General features: G+C 52.0%; 6 protein-coding genes across 6 annotated transcripts; 2 read left to right on the top strand and 4 right to left on the bottom strand.

The window, feature by feature from the left end:
* Window positions 1–2,831: 2,831 nt before the first annotated feature.
* On the bottom strand, window positions 2,832–4,984 carry J4E85_005418 (uncharacterized protein; the record flags this gene model as incomplete). Its single annotated transcript, XM_051469664.1, has 3 exons — window positions 2,832–3,373; window positions 4,004–4,678; window positions 4,780–4,984. The coding sequence occupies 3 exons, from the start codon at window positions 4,982–4,984 to the stop codon at window positions 2,832–2,834; spliced, it is 1,422 nt and encodes a 473-aa protein (XP_051326495.1).
* Window positions 4,985–7,383: 2,399 nt separating this feature from the next.
* On the top strand, window positions 7,384–9,290 carry J4E85_005417 (uncharacterized protein; the record flags this gene model as incomplete). Its single annotated transcript, XM_051469663.1, has 5 exons — window positions 7,384–7,440; window positions 7,527–7,616; window positions 7,673–8,677; window positions 8,729–9,092; window positions 9,151–9,290. The coding sequence occupies 5 exons, from the start codon at window positions 7,384–7,386 to the stop codon at window positions 9,288–9,290; spliced, it is 1,656 nt and encodes a 551-aa protein (XP_051326494.1).
* A 202-nt stretch (window positions 9,291–9,492) lies between these two features.
* On the bottom strand, window positions 9,493–10,380 carry J4E85_005416 (uncharacterized protein; the record flags this gene model as incomplete). Its single annotated transcript, XM_051469662.1, has 1 exon — window positions 9,493–10,380. The coding sequence occupies one exon, from the start codon at window positions 10,378–10,380 to the stop codon at window positions 9,493–9,495; it is 888 nt and encodes a 295-aa protein (XP_051326493.1).
* Window positions 10,381–10,888: 508 nt separating this feature from the next.
* On the top strand, window positions 10,889–11,898 carry J4E85_005415 (uncharacterized protein; the record flags this gene model as incomplete). Its single annotated transcript, XM_051469661.1, has 2 exons — window positions 10,889–11,718; window positions 11,784–11,898. 2 exons carry the CDS (start codon window positions 10,889–10,891, stop codon window positions 11,896–11,898), a joined length of 945 nt encoding a protein of 314 aa, XP_051326492.1.
* A 274-nt stretch (window positions 11,899–12,172) lies between these two features.
* On the bottom strand, window positions 12,173–13,301 carry J4E85_005414 (uncharacterized protein; the record flags this gene model as incomplete). The annotated part of the gene is made up of 3 exons (XM_051469660.1): window positions 12,173–12,713; window positions 12,774–13,060; window positions 13,152–13,301. 3 exons carry the CDS (start codon window positions 13,299–13,301, stop codon window positions 12,173–12,175), a joined length of 978 nt encoding a protein of 325 aa, XP_051326491.1.
* An 883-nt stretch (window positions 13,302–14,184) lies between these two features.
* On the bottom strand, window positions 14,185–15,206 carry J4E85_005413 (uncharacterized protein; the record flags this gene model as incomplete). The annotated part of the gene is made up of 2 exons (XM_051469659.1): window positions 14,185–14,412; window positions 14,472–15,206. 2 exons carry the CDS (start codon window positions 15,204–15,206, stop codon window positions 14,185–14,187), a joined length of 963 nt encoding a protein of 320 aa, XP_051326490.1.
* Window positions 15,207–15,691: the final 485 nt, after the last annotated feature.

Below are 15,691 nucleotides of genomic sequence, written 5' to 3'. Positions count from 1 at the left end.
TCGTCTCATCCAAGTGTAGTCTGCAGAACTGTTCAACTTTGCCTTGTATGAGGTGATCATGTTATACAAACGGTCTTGCACAGATACGCACAGCAGACGTATATCACATGCGAGCTTAGAAGTTTGAAGATAAGGCAAGAGTTACGAGATTTGTTGTTTGCTAGCGAAGCGTAAAACAGTATCAAGACTGCGAATGCTGTTGCTAGTCGCTACTTCGCAGAGTCTGAGTACCGCATACGCTTCGAGAATTGAGCGATATATCTGACCCCAATCAAATAGGTCACATCAAGAAAAGGAATCCATGAATTCCTTCACCTCTGGCGCTTGACCACCAAAATGCTTCTTCGGAAGAGCCGTAACTTCCAGACCGTGCAATGATCTCGCTCGACTCACTGTGTTCGCTGTTAGCTTGGTATCACTGGGGTAGATATGGTTTGACGTACAAGCAACATATACTTGGCTTGGATCGAAAGCCTTCTGCAGGTTGACCTTGACCTTGTCCATTGTCATGCCCTGAGCCTTGTGGACGGTAATAGCATAGCCTGCCATCAGAGGGATTTGAGTCCTGGACAAGAGACTATAGGGCGTAGTGTCGCCCAGCTCGAGGCTCGAACAGTTCGGGAAAATCGTTCTTGTCTGGCCGTCATCGAATTTGACTACCGGCCAAGGCTGGTAATTGTTTTCTTCGGCGTATCTCCGGATCTCATGGTGCTCGTACGTGGCGTGTGACCCGGCGAGAATTGGCCCATCGCTTCCACGTTCTTCACTTTCCTTACGGGCCCGGGGCAGCTTTCGCTCGTCATATGCCTCGAATTCTATGATGACGCCCTGTGACCCGTTGACCAGACCAGCCTCAGGATCCAGATTATGCTGCAATACAACTCGCATGTCTTTTTTGAATTGCAAGACTGATTCATACCTGTGTTGATCCTGCGGAGGGAAGATCAGTAGGATGTCTATGTATGCGACAAGTGGCGACTCACCAGCTCTTTCAGGGTACCATCCTTGTTTCTGAAATTGTATTTCTTGAACTCTGGATTCGCCTTTTTGTGCTCTGGTTTCCAGTTGAAGTAGTCTTTGCAAGCGAAGCGCCAAGGTTGAGATGGGAGCGCATTGATGCACTTGTTGTTGATGCGAAGAACGTCTGCTCTATGTGGGTATATTTCCACTGCGCCTTCTGTTGAGCATTCATGGTTCAGAAGCTCGTACGCATCATCCTCAGGTATGTCTACATCTGTAACTTGTCAGCGCAAGAGTTGCATCATGGCTCTGGACTTGTTTACTTCTTCTGATTGACTGCAGCATTTCGACGAACTTGCGATCGCTTTGTCGAAAGATCTTGGTCAAATTGACATTTACGAATCTGCACTCCTGTGATAGTCAATAGATGGTCCCTATCTGATGGGCAAAAGGCTCAAATTTACCTGCCATGCGCTACTACGAAATGCCCATTTGTCAACGTCATGGAAGAGGTTTTCCAGACAACTCCGGGTATCGCAGTGATATTGGTCATCATAATCGTCCACTCTCAAAGATTTTCCACAGTTGAAACAGTTCTGGAAAGGCTTCACTGGAGCGAGTTGGCAGAACTGGTATTGCGTTAGTCTTTGCATGTCTCAAAGTCGCTACTACACTTACGTCTCCTGTAACCACAAGTTGAACGCCACCGAAAGGTTGGCTCGAACCTCGTGCCGCCTTCAGTACTTCGTTGAGCCGAGTGAAGAAGTTGTTCTCGACCATGCTGATCTCGTCAATGACGAGGACGTCCGTCTTGTTCATCCTGTTCCAGACTTGCTTCCTGTGAGCATCTCTTCTCAATGTGTCCAAGTCTTTGTTGACGTCGGGCACTATCCAGCCAGCGTAAGACCTAACTAGACGTCAATCAGATGTCCAGAGACATAGGGCTTTACCTCGTACCAAAGCGTGAAGCCACCGACGTTCAAAGCGGCGAGGTTTGTCGGCGCACAGATACGGACGACCTTGCCGAGTGACTTCAGTTCCTTGACAAAGGCCCGCAAAATGGTCGACTTGCCGCAGCCGGCGGATCCTGTATAGAATACATTGTGGCCGTCTACGATAAGATCAACAACTCGTTGTTGCTCTTTGCTTAGAGGAGGCTCAGCTTGGGCGGGCGGGTTGATAGGTCCCGCTGGCTCTGTGTGCGTGCTGGCTTCCGCTTCCGGGCTCGAGTCTAGCTCCACCGGGGCGTGTCGTGACCCTAGCGGGTGTGAAGATTCGTGTTGCGCAGCGTCATTGGCTACGCGCTTGCTCGGAGGCGAGGATTGCGATGCGGACGCGGTTCGTTTAGCCCGAGGCATCTTGGCTCGCACAAAGGAGACGTATCGTTCTGCAGGTGTCTGGCATCCCAACAGGGTTCAGACAAGACGCGTCGCGTCGAGCGGTAGGCGCTAAACCTTTTCTCGAAGCCCCACTTCAGGGCTACGTCATACGTCATTCGCTGCCCGCCACAGCTGCAGCAAAAGGAACATCAGTGTTGCCATCACGAACGTTGCAATGCGATGAAATGATTTAAGCATTTGATAGCCAAGTCGTTGCAAGCCAAACCTCATCAGGTAGTCGTCATACAGACCACCTGCCTGCACAAGCAACAGGGCTATGACAAGATGCTTCCCTACACTGCGCATGACCCAACTCTGCCCCGGTTCCTTGTCCTCCCTACCAGCGACGATTTAACCTGACCTGAGCTCCCTGTCAGCAAGCTATAACATGGATGGCATACTCGTCACTAGACGTACAAAACTTTTGACTCATTCGACACCTAATTAGAGGTCTGCCCCGTGTCTATTACTCTAGGCTGAATCATCAGTATTCTAGTCAACGCGACGTTTTTTGAGAGGCGGCTCACTGAGAGGCGGCCAACTGGGGGTCGCGTCCTCTCGCATCTTGTATTGCTTGAGCTCTAGGATGAGGCGGTTGTTCTCTTCGTTGAGTTTGCGGTTCTTGTCCTTCTCGATGCGAAGCTCCTCTAGATACCTTTGAAGGCGCTTCTCAGGTACTAGTCTATTCGGCTCGACCTTTGGCGCAGGCGTAGCATCTGGTTTCTCGTTCAAGATATCTTTGAGACCTTCAATGAGGAATTCGACTGTTACTCCCATATCGAGAGCACCGTCGATGCCTGCTTTGAGATTGTCGAGCGGACTCTGGAATTTGCGTGGAAGACCTCTGGCAGGGTCAAGGTTTGATAGACGGTCACGTAAAGTCTTCTCAAGTTTCTGCAACTCTTTGTAATCCTTCTCTGGTTCGTCAGAATGGGTCGTGCGCTTGTATGCCGTGGATAAAAGGCCGTAGGTTGTGCGACATCGCCGATAGTCTGCCCTATCGATGGTTTCCGAAGGTAGGAGTTCTTCCATATCTACACGATCGTCAGTATTACTCTCACTCTCAGATTTTGAATGTATTCCACATAACTTCGATAATCTTGCCAATCTGGCCATGACCGATTTGGGAAGTAGTCATTGCAGGGTAAGAATGCGTGTCTATCGTGGGTTGGAGATGGTTGATGAGGGCGATTATTAATTAGTCGAGTTGAGTCAACGGTCGGCGCGGTAGTAGTCGGAGAGATTGGGGTTAAAGTAAGCAGTATCCACGGAGGTAAGTGTGTTTGTGCCTGAATAAGTGGGTCATGTGAAAGCAGGCACGGGAAGGAATGAGAACCTGGTACCTTCCGCATGTGCAGGCGCAACCATTCTTGTTCTAGCTCGCTTGCCTCAATTATGCGCATATGTCATGTTCACTTCGTATATTCGTATATCTAAGCCTAAGCCTTGTTGAATCATGAGTGTGGAACGAGTGATGGATAGAACCGCTTAGCGGTGGCCTGGTTCGCGACATCCTCAGCCGCAGCAACCTCCACTTATAAACCGACAGCAAATGACAACAGCATCTAGGAGACAATGAAACGCGATTTCCCTATACTTGATCTGATCAAAGAATGGGTTGGACACGATCTAGTCATCTAGATAACTTCCGGTATGACACATACTTGTAGACTTTTGCCCACAGGCAATTGTCAGTACCGTCTTTGTCTTGTAGAGATCACATTCCGCCCGCATCTCCTTATCCGACCAGAACCACTCATCTCCCTGTCTGACATCTATAAACCTGCTGTAAAGATCCTGATAGAAATGGCGGCCAAGGAAAGCCATCATCTTCGTCGTATCTAGAGTATCTTGAGGTGTGGGAGCCGGGATCGCAGCACCAAAAGTATGTGATGCAGATGGCGCCACTTTAGGTGCCACCTTGGGTGGATGCGCTGGAAGCGCGATGCGAGCGCGACGAATGTTATCGAAGCCTACAATCTCCATTGTGTCGAGGACAGTGTCTGAAGCCTGCTTGCTCACGCCGTGAGCTTCCAGCCGACAGGAAAGATGCTCATCAACCCATGATGATAACTTGGGCCCTTCGCAGCTCATGTGCGCATCCACTGAGAGTATTTCGATTTGTCCACCGGGCTTGAGCACACGCATGCAGTCGAAGAATGATCGAGCCCAATCGTCGTTTCGAAGAACTGTCGCGACAGAACGCGAGATAACGGCGTCGAAGTAGTTATCGGGAAACGGCGTTGGAGATGCAAGTGAAGGAATGTATAGTGTATGATGGTTGAGAGGCGCAGGGTACGTGGTGGCTGGCTGAGTCTTGGTGGTAGAGAGCGTATATACTGTCACTGCAGGGTAATGGTGTGCTAGCATCCATCCATCCGCTGCGGTAGTCAGCATCAATGCATGTTTCGAGCGAGGCAAAGCTGCAGGACAGACATACCTAGAGAACCATGTATTTGGAGTACCCTCCTCTGATCTGCTGGTTGACTATTACTCAGTAACTCATGCGCAGGTGACTGCAGGGGTTTGTTCTGCGTCAATCGTTGATAGGCAGTTAGTGCCCATAGCCGTTGCTCGAACATAATCTCTTGGAAGCTCTCGTCATCGTCCAAGCCGTCCCACTCTTCGCTTAATCGAGCGGACATGATGCGAGTACCAGCATTCTCCATCTTCGCCAGTGCCCGTGTGAACGGCGTTTGAGCTGCTTTGACACTTTGGACGCGTTCACCGCTATGTGTACTGCCAGTTCGCGAATCGCGCTCGACTGGTTCGAAATAAGGTGGTTGGGAAACCGGCAGAGGCCTGAATGAAGGCTTAGAAGGGCGAGGGTCATCAAAAGCATCGTCCGAGAGAGCAGTCTCGTACCCCGAAGCGCCCGAAAAGACACTGTGGTTTGAGTGTGTGACGCTAGATGGGTTGGATGAAGCGCGAGAAATAGTGGAGTACTGTGACTTCCTATCTGCAGCGTGTGTAAGCATGCTGTTCGCGTAAGATCACGGCTCGTACATGTATACTCCAGGAGACTACATACGCAGTCATGGTAGTCGAAACCTCATGTTTAGGTATCAAGAAGACGATTTGTACGTACCTGGTATACTGACAGGGCTAAGCATCCCTGGCGTGGGAGGCAGTGCACCAGACGGAGGAGGAGATGGCAGCGGGGGTGGAAAGCGTGGCGGCTGGAGTTTTCGAGATGTTTGATCAGAACGCTGGGACGGCGGCCTCTGAGATACTTGATGTTGTGTATCTAGAGGAGCAGTGGGTGGTGCCGGTCCTTGGTCAAGTCCGAGTTCAGACTCTGGCTTCATCGCCAGCTCTTTTGGACGTTGTGTCTCCTTACATGTCGACAGCGGAGCGATCTCCTGGATGCCCTTTTTATTATTCTTGCTGAACCAACCGCCGAGACCACTCTTTCCTCCTGATCTTGAGTCTGAAGAGCTCGTTGCATCTTGACGTTTGCTGCTGTGCGTGCTCCCGGATGACTGCGAGGTTGCCGAGAAAGACCGTCTGGTCGTATCGTCTTCCTTTGCTCTTCTTGCTTTGCGAGCTCCTACTGTCTCGGCATGTTGAGGAGGAACATCAAATGTTGGAAACATGTCGACTATCTCGATACGGTGCCCTCATCGCCTTCCAGGCGGGGATCTTCGCTCGATAATAGTTCATCGTTTCGGCATGTCACAACACGTACCACCTGTTAGGCCAGCCCGTTCGCGGGAAATAGTCTCAATCTCGCCAACTGAGCCGGCTAGCGTTTTTAGCGTAATGATTGCAGTTTGGTGTTGGGTGTTCCAAGTCAGCGGTGGTTGGTGGCCTTACAGACCAGCGACACCAGGGCGCCCGGTTCCCACCGAGAATAGCGCCGAAACTAGTGCGGAAGTCCCCATCGATAACAGGGCAGATGATGATCAGCGCAAGTGACCTTCCCCAACCCACACTTTCGGAACTGACAACCCAAACCAGAGGGGTACTGGACGATGACAGTATCAAGATCTTCCCTCCTCCTGCAAATTGCGACAACACACTCGCGCAAGCATGTCACCCCTTACCGCCTATCCAGCACCGACACGTACCTAGGTAGGTACATGAAGACGGTTTTATCACATGTGCGCCACCAGCCACTTTTAGCGTCTGCTAGATGACCGCTTACCTTCCCCCTTCATGAAAGCCCCGGGAAGCGGCACAGCAGCCATTGGATCGAGCACGTCAAAGCCATCGTTGGGACTTCTGCGACTCGTTAGAACTTCTTGGAAGACCCGACAGTCAGGTACCTTTCGTTCCTGATGTCCAGTAACCAAGTCAGATTCCTCTGCCGATGCGCCATCGGTCTTCGACCCTTTAGACTTCAAGACCGCAACTTCGTAACGACTAGACTTGTTTGCGACACGCACCGCACACAGTCAGCCTCGGCAGCTATGGGATTAATACCGCTGAGATGTTGAAGGAGGTGGTGCAAAGCATACACGTACATGGCACACCACGTCACTACCACGTATCTATCGATTGCTTGACTCGTTTTCGCTTCCTGGCTCAGTTCAAGTGATCTATATACTGTGCTAATGCCAGTGGATTACTCAGTGCGGCCCACAACCCGGAATCCGACGACCACATTTTAGTGGAGGTGACATAGCCAAGGCGGACGGTTCTTCAGTGGCGTATGCGCGGTTGCATCCCACCGAGGGACGGCTTGGATGAGAAGATGAAACAGCAACACACCTAGCCGTTCGACCTGCCATAACGGAGCGGCAGATTTTTAGGCATATAGTGTCTTCCACATTCGCTTAACGAGAATCCATCTCCGATCACGGATGCCTTATGTGGCTTACCGCGAACTCATTACGGGATCGTTGCGGGCACCTGCATGACGCGAGCGAGCCTGCTACGCTCCATCCCCTGCACTACCTAGGTAGGTGTAGTCTCCGTATCTTCCTCTTTGAGTACGGCAGGTATATCTGGGGATTGATCTCCGTCGTTACCTGGGGTGTCGATGGTCTCGTAGTGCTACACCATTCTATCATACCCGTTGTTTTGCTTTCGGTCTCTCAAAATGGGTTTCATTGAACGAAACAAAGCTGCTCTCAATGATGTGGTTTCCGCTTCATTCGTGGGCAGATATTTTCATCTTGACGGATCAGGGCATGTAAGTCGTTCTTGCATTTCCAACATAGCACGCAATACTGACCATCGAAGCCCAATGAGATCAAGAATGCGCGGTTTACGACAGAGCTACGGGCTGGATTGACGACCTTCTTCACCATGGCATACATTATCGCTGTCAACGTAAGTCACCCATGCTGTCAAAGTGGTACGTGTGCTAACGGAGCCACCACTTGTAGGCATCCGTCCTCACAGACTCTGGTGCGACATGTGTCTGCAACGACCCTGTCGACCCAACATGTATCAACGATGAAGCGTACTCCCTTTGCCTCCTCGAAATCAACCGCGACTTCGTTACTGCTACCGCCGCCATCGCAGCGCTCGGCTCGTTCCTCATGGGCCTCCTTGCAAACCTTCCAGTCGCGCTCGCACCGGCTATGGGTCTTAACGCGTATCTGGCATATCAGATTGTGGGATTCCACGGCACAGGTCCCATCGATTACCGTGTCGCAATGACCGCTGTCTTCGTCGAAGGCTTCATCTTCGTTGCGCTCTCCCTCGCTGGTATTCGCCAATGGTTGGCCCGCATCATTCCCGCTAGCATCAAAGTCGCGTGTGGTGCGGGAATCGGTCTCTTCTTGACACTGATCGGACTTTCATACTCTGCTGGTATCGGTGCCATTACAGGAGCTAAAGCCACGCCACTTGACCTTGGAGGTTGCCCCACAGAATACCTCGACCCGGATACTGGCTCCTGTCTCTCACACAAAGCCACCAACCCGACCATGTGGCTCGGCTTCCTCGTGGGTGGTGTCTTCACTGCCCTGCTAATGACATACAAAATCCGTGGCTCAATGATCTTTGGTATCGCACTGGTCTCGATTTTCTGCTGGCCTCGCGACACTTCAATCACCTACTTCCCACGCACAACAGTTGGTGACAGCCGTTTCGAGTTCTTCAAGAACATTGTCGCTTTCCATCCTATCAAACACACTTTGTTGGCACAGGATTGGGATCTGTCTAACGTGGGCGGGCAGTTTGCTCTGGCTGTCTTCACTATGCTTTACGTCGATATCTTGGACGCGACGGGTACTTTGTACTCCATGGCTCGCTTCTCGGGCGTTGTCGATCCTGACACGGGCGACTTCCCCCGTTCGACTATTGCGTACTCAGCGGACGCTATCGCTATCTCCATCGGTTCCCTCTTTGGATCTTCGCCTGTCACCGCTTTCGTCGAGTCTGGTGTAAGTACCATATTTGACTGCTTTGAGTTTCCTCCATACTAATATCTACAGGCTGGTATCCAAGAAGGCGGCCGCACAGGCCTCACAGCAATCACCACGGGCATCTGCTTCTTCATCTCCCTCTTTTTCGCACCCATTTTTGCCTCCATCCCGCCTTGGGCAACAGGTGGAGCACTCATCTTGGTCGGCTGCATGATGATGCGCGGAGTCTTAGCCATCAACTGGAACTATCCAGGCGATTCTATCCCCGCGTTCGTTACACTCATGTTCATGCCTTTCTCCTACTCAATCGCATACGGTCTCATCGCTGGAATCATGTGCTACGCTATCATAAATACTACAACATGGGCTCTCGGTGCCATCTCAGGCGGGCGCCTGCTTCCACCCGACTATGACAACAAAGAATACTGGAGCTGTAAGTCTCTCCATGTACTGATTCCTTCCCAAAAGCTGCGCTAACATTCTCATTCCAGTCCGCTCAGACTCGCCACGCGCTCAACCTTGGTTCATCCGCGCCATGAAGGGCGACAAGAAGTTCTGGAGGCCCCAGGATACCGACTCGTTTGAGTTGGAATCTACCGAAGCACGCGTCGAAGCCCATACCAAGGCCTAAAGAACTGTTCTCATGATTGTCTTCGCGATAGACCGTTTGTACGCCTTTTCTGATCTTACGATACCAAAGTCTGGTGTGGTTGCGGTTATAGATTCGCTTAGATAGACTAATTAGATACAAACTTGAAGACATACTACTCCACAACTACATGCGTGTGATGACTTTCAAACAGCTAGATTGCCTTCCTTTCGACACAGCTGCCCTAATCATAGAACACCAAACATCTAACCTCAATACTCTGCCGACCCGGTGCATCCTCGGGCGTATTCGGATCCGCAAAAGCAGTGTGCGGTGTTCTAACAGCCACACCCTTCTTGCCGTGAGACATGCCCTCTCCAAAACTATCATAGCACTTGAGCAAAATGACTTCTTCGGGTGTCATATCCTTCTGGTAGTAGAACTTGTGCTGGTCGTTCGCTGCCACCGACATAGTTTCGCCCTTGACCTCGTAGCCCTCTGTAGAAGTATGGTTGTTTGGGTCGGGAAGGACTTCCTTACCCCGGTCGTCGACGTCCATTGAGTCGGCGCGCTTAGGGTATAGGAGATTTGTGGCAACAAAGTCGGATGTTGATGTTGTTCTCCAGTCTATCATGGCGAGGGGATGGTCCGAAGCAGGATTTTCGATAGGTCGCCAGACGTTGACAATTTGGTAGCGGCCTTTTACCCATTCGTCGGCTTCCTCGGGAGAGAGATGGCGGCGTACACGTGCTTCTGCGGCGGCTTCGGTCTGGTCTACATGGACTTGCTGGACTGGTTGCCTAGGTGAGTTCTTGTCTCGTCTCCGGATCGTGTGGTCGAAGATGACGACCTTTTTCACGCCAGGCAGCTTGTTGCGTAGTAAGGCTTCGACTTCGGCGTAGTAGCCTTCTCGTACTGCTGCGTCGTCTGTGAAGGCTTTCTCTTTGGCGGGATATTGGTAGACGGCGAAACCGGAGTTGTCGGTGTTGAATTCATGTTCGTGGCCGCGTAGATTGTGGACGGATCGCTCGTGCCATTTGTGCGAGAAGCTGGTGCCAGGTCCGTCTACCTTGGCCCAAGGCTTTCCGGAATAGGAGTCGGTGTCGATGTGGGAGAAGCTTGCTGTGGTCATCTTGGATGTTTGAGCTTCAGATCGGAGAAGACGAGTTTGCGTGTGGCTTCCCAGGTATGGGGTGTAGGAAGCTGTCTGATGTAGCTTTGGGAAGTGGTGGCTGTAGCTGGTTCGGGCTGCTCTTGTGAAAGTCGAAAGTCTTGTGGCAACGCTCATAAGCGTGGTTCTATTGTGATCAGGTTGAGTGGGGTTCTTAGTTGAGAAGGAGCTGATGCTGCAGGTGTTTATGTACGCTCCACTGCTTAGAAATGATACATGACGCCATACTGAAGTCTGGCCGATGTGCTCATGAACTAACCAATCATATTTCTCCTTCACGCCGACCGTGAAATCGTCGTGAGCAGTCGCGTGCTTTGGTGGCGAAGACGATGCTACGTAATAGGCTACATCCAGACTGTGCGGACTTTTCTTATACCCGATTGGCTGCAGGCGACTTCCCCGCAACCCTCAGTTCGGCTTCAACATGTGTGCCGTCACTGTCCGATGAACTTCTGTCTCCTCTCACATTATGCCACGATATGCTGTTAGCGACGATGACGAACCACTCGAGGACAAGACGGCTGCTCTTACGCTCAAGAACAAGAAGACGGAGCGCATGAAGCGCAAGAACGCGACGAGACAGCAGAAACGCGACGCCATCGTGAACATAACAAAGTTGCCGACCGAGCTCATTCTCGAGACCCTCAAATGTCTCCTTCCCCACGACGTCCTCGAGTTCAGCTTCGTCAACCGCCGCTTCCACAGCATCGTTGAGGCCAACGCGAACGTCATTGGCGACGCCATCATCGCACGCCGCTACAACATCCTCATCAAATGCCTCCCCACCCCCCGACTCCTCGCCGACGTCGACGCCCCGATACAAACCCTCCTGATTGATCCCGCGCGCCAAAAGCAACTCAGCATACACAATCGTCCATACCAACACATACAATCGCCAGATCCGCACCAATTGTGCACATGTCTGACCTGCATCCTAACGTGGAATAATCTGGGACTGGTCCTCGATTTTGCACACTGGCAAAACCACCTCGACACGGGAACTCCGATCCCCATCATACCGCGCGGGCAATCACCAGACTGGAACCAAGAGCTCGTAGCGCGCAACGCACGTATAGCGCGCAAAGCGGTAGACAACTCGCTATGGCAGGCAGCAATTCTAGAACGGCACCTGGAAAGCACCACGCGAGCTATACGGCGGCACTCGAAGAACAGAGGGAATAAACGTGTCCATGTGGAAATGACGGAAGCGGATGCTGCGGAGGAGACGGATGCCTTTTTGGCGAAACATGGACCGCCGAGTCTGGAGTTTCCGTATCAGCGGGATGAGTATTATATGCTGTAAGTCATTCTACCATCCATGTCGTATGTTCACTTAGACGCAAGATTTGTTGACAAAATGCTAGGGAAGCATACCTACCCAACCGGTGGTGGAGGAAGCAAGAAGCATATTGGTTCTACACAATCAATGGGCAACACGAGCGCGACTTAGAACTTGTCCAACGCTTCGCGAAGCGGTAATGCAATACCTCGGGCTCTGCGAGCACAGTATAATCCTCGCGACGGTGCTATGGAAGATTTCGAGACTCAACGTGTTGTGGAGCGCTATGCGAAGAGATGAGTATTCGTATATAAAAGCAATTCGCTAAAGCGCAGACAACGCATGAACCAAGTCCAAGAGACAACGCCTAACCCAACCGCAATCCCAATGCAAGGTGATCTAACAGCTCGAAAGCAAAAGAAGCGCTCATATGCAGAAACAATGCGACGTTACTGTCCTATCCACAGTCTACCTCTAGTTCAACCGCTCCGGTCCACCACTAAAGCTGTACCCACTCCCACTGTGGCTCGGCGCTCTATCCATACCCATACTACCAAGAGGCCCCGCAGCAGCCTCCCTTCTAAATTCTTCATATCCGCCCGGACTCAAAGCGTCCACGCCGGCAGCTATGCTCGCACTGCTGTCTCTGTACTCTGCATACGGAGGCACAGCTCCCCTGCCACCGCTGCCATATGTTCCGTTCCTATCCTCGCCCCAGCTCAGCGGCCGGCCTGGGTGCCTCCCCTCATCTGTTTCCGTGCTGTGCAGCAACGCGTATTCGTCTTCTTCTTGGTTCCCGCCGCGGTCGGTGCGGCGATCGAGCGAGTCTGAGGAGTCGCGGCCGTTTGCGGTTTCGATCTCGGTCGACCAGGCTGCGTCTTTCGGGTTGTTGTAGGCGGAGTCGCCGGAGGCGTAGTGCGTGTTTTCTGATGAGGATTGGTAGGGCATGACGCCTTCGCGGAGGTATTTGTGGAGGTAGTAGCCGGATACGCCGGTTGTGATGGCAAAGAAGAGGCTGTATGAGGGTTAGTAGACGTTCTGATCTACTCGACACCGAGGTTGCAAGGGTGCTTACAAGACCATAACACCGACGCCTACAGCGGCCTTGCTGACCTTGCACTTGGCCTCATCTCCGTATAAGAATGTTGTGCAGTTGCGGTCGTCATCTGCAATCTTCTCCTTCTTGGCTCCCTCTTTGATACCGTGGGCGTTCCACATGGCCACCGAGATGAAGGCGGCGAACCACAGGATAGTGTATAAAGCGTCGACGGCGAGGAAAGCGTAGGCGGAGGCGAAGCGTTGGGCGCGCGACCACATGGGTACCATTGTGAGGTAGATTATGGCGGGAATGGAGACGAAGCACTGCGAGCAACCCTTTGTCAGTCATGTCCATGTTGACGTAAGAGATCATCTTGAAGACGATGCTGTATAGGAAGAACAGAGCGCAACTTACCATAGCAAAGAAATACTTTGTAGGACCCTCAACGGGGCCATCCTTGGTCATAACAGCGATGGTAAGACACGCGGCTATGAAGACGAAGATGGCCTGGAAGACATGTGCCACCACCTTGCACTTCTGGATATACGACTGCGGTATCCGCATCTTGTGTGTATGTGTCTGTCTCCCCGATCTCAAAGTCGTAGTATGCGTGGAAGTGCGCGGAAGGACCAGAAGGGTGAGCGTAAACAGACAGCGGATACGTCAATACGGGTAGCCTCCGGTTCTACCGAGTCTGCTCTCTGCGTCACGCAAATTGCCAAACAACAAACAACGTCCTGGAATCGTATGCGTAAGGAGATGCGAAAACAGAACCGCGAAAGAATGTCGTAGGCTCCTCGGACAACAATGGAAGGGCGCAGCGTCGATGTCAGACACGGTTCGAGTCTCAGCCTCACTGCTTGGTGGATCCCGCAAGCCTGCCAAACTGCCCAGTCGCGTCCCCGCCGCGCAGCCCGCTTCTTCGCTTCTGCAGGGTTTGTGCCTAACCCGGCAACCACACTGTAGCGGCGCTGGTGGATATTAATAGAGGGCGAGAACGGGTACCGACTGAGTTAGGCGGTTTAAGGGCTAGGGATGGGCGTTCCTGGTTGAACTGTTTGGCGTTGGCGTTGGTCGCTGGTTGCTATGGGTGAGGGCGATGACGTGGGCTCTGGGCGACTCCTGTGCATGCACTGCGAGGCTCGAACAATGCTGCGGTGTTATCCCTTGCGTGTATGTTCTGCATTTCACATATTTATATTCACGATTGCGCATTTTTTGTTCGATGAATGTGCCTTGCCTAGACACCTGACCTCGTGTTCGTTCAGCTTTGCAGCTCACAGCCTCCGCCTAGCAACGCACCACAGCTCGAGAAACGCGCCACCACAGGATTGTTCACCGGTACAATGCTGATGCTCCAAAGGCCTTCCACTTTCTTTGCGCATAGATTTCTTTCGCCTAGCCTGTGGTACACAGCGAGTTCTGTCACCCGAACAAAAACTGTATCTCAGGACCAGTTGGCATGCTCTTCAACCCAGTTATCCTTCTCCAAGCCGCCATCAAGGAGGTATGCCTGAGCAGTCGCATTGCCCCTCCACTGCCATTCCAGGTACGCGACAGCCGCTTTGCCCTGTTTTCCACCATTCGTAGCTGCAAAGGTGCCGTCGTGGCCAGTATCGAGGTTGGCCCTCAACTTGGGAGTACCCGTGTTTAGGAGAGCGTAATCCTTCGCCGACTATCGAGAATTAGCATTGATAGAGACCGGGATCTGTCTGGTCTTCAAGTTAGACTCACGGTATTGTACCCCATGTCTTTCGGTCCTCCAATCAAATACACCATAGGCACTTTGAGCTCTTTGAGTAGGTACCTCCGGTCATCCTGGAAGATGGCAATGTTGAAGAGCATGATTCTCTTGACTCTGTCATCGTGGTACGCGGTCGACATGGACTCTAGACCTCCACAGCTGTGGCCTGCCGTCGTGACTTTAGTCAAGTCGACGTTTCCGTATTTCTTTGCTTTGCCGGCGAAAGCCCAGTCCAGCGAGTCGCGCATATCTTGTACCTTGGACTGTTGACCAGCTTGAAATCCAGAGCCGTCAGGTGTACCGTCTGCAGCGATAACGTATCCATAACTGGCGATTTCTACCAACAGCCGCTCGTAGATACCGGCATTGAGGCCGCATCCGCCGTTACCCCATGCGATGAAAGGGAGACTAAGGTTGCCAGTCGGAGGGGTCTTCGGTGCGAAGATGGTGTGTCTCGGTAGTGTAGAGTCGGTCAACATTTGCGCTGGGTAGGGTCCCGAGCCAGACGTCTTCGCGCCATTTCCTTTGGGGGACTCAGGGCCGGTTCCACCAGCGCCGGTATATTTGGGTAGCTCGGAGAGGGATATGGAGAAGATACCGCCTGCGAAGTCGCCATCACCTTTAGCTGGGAAGTTTCCAGGTGCGGGCGTGAACGTCTGTGCCAGAGCGACATTCAAGACGCTGGGCACAAGGCCAAACAGCGAGAGCAGGGCGGAATTCAGCATATCGGCAGCAAGTCCAGGTGGGTCATCGAGTCGTGGTCGCTATTTCAGCGACAGTCCTTTTCATACACCCATCTTATATATGAAGATCTAGCGGTACGCGTATGAACAATGCTAGTCCTTTGCGCAAAGCCCATTCTGTCAGGTTTGCCGCGTCGTCGTCGATCTGACCCATTGACGATACTTGAATAGATGGGGAAGACCGCCAAGGAGACCGAACTAGATTAATGGTTGATTGGCAAAATACTGATTGAGGAGAAAATCTGGGGAAATCGAATGCATGTTAGTGGGGACCAAGAGTCTCGGATGATACTTCGGTAAATAACCTGGTGATGAGTTGAGCCGCGGCAAGCGTTTCGTTAGTTGCTCAATATAGCCGCTGGGAAGCCAGATCTTCGCAAAAGATCAGCACTCAGACCTGCTGTCAGGTTCTCTGATCGTCATTTGCGAAAGAATCGTGACTCTGGCCAAGTTTGCATGGACTGCAC

Source organism: Alternaria conjuncta, assembly GCF_024043145.1.
Source record: "Alternaria conjuncta strain BMP 0040 chromosome Unknown scaffold_7, whole genome shotgun sequence".
Classification (NCBI taxonomy): domain Eukaryota; kingdom Fungi; phylum Ascomycota; class Dothideomycetes; order Pleosporales; family Pleosporaceae; genus Alternaria; species Alternaria conjuncta.
This window is presented reverse-complemented; position numbering and strand designations above follow the sequence as displayed.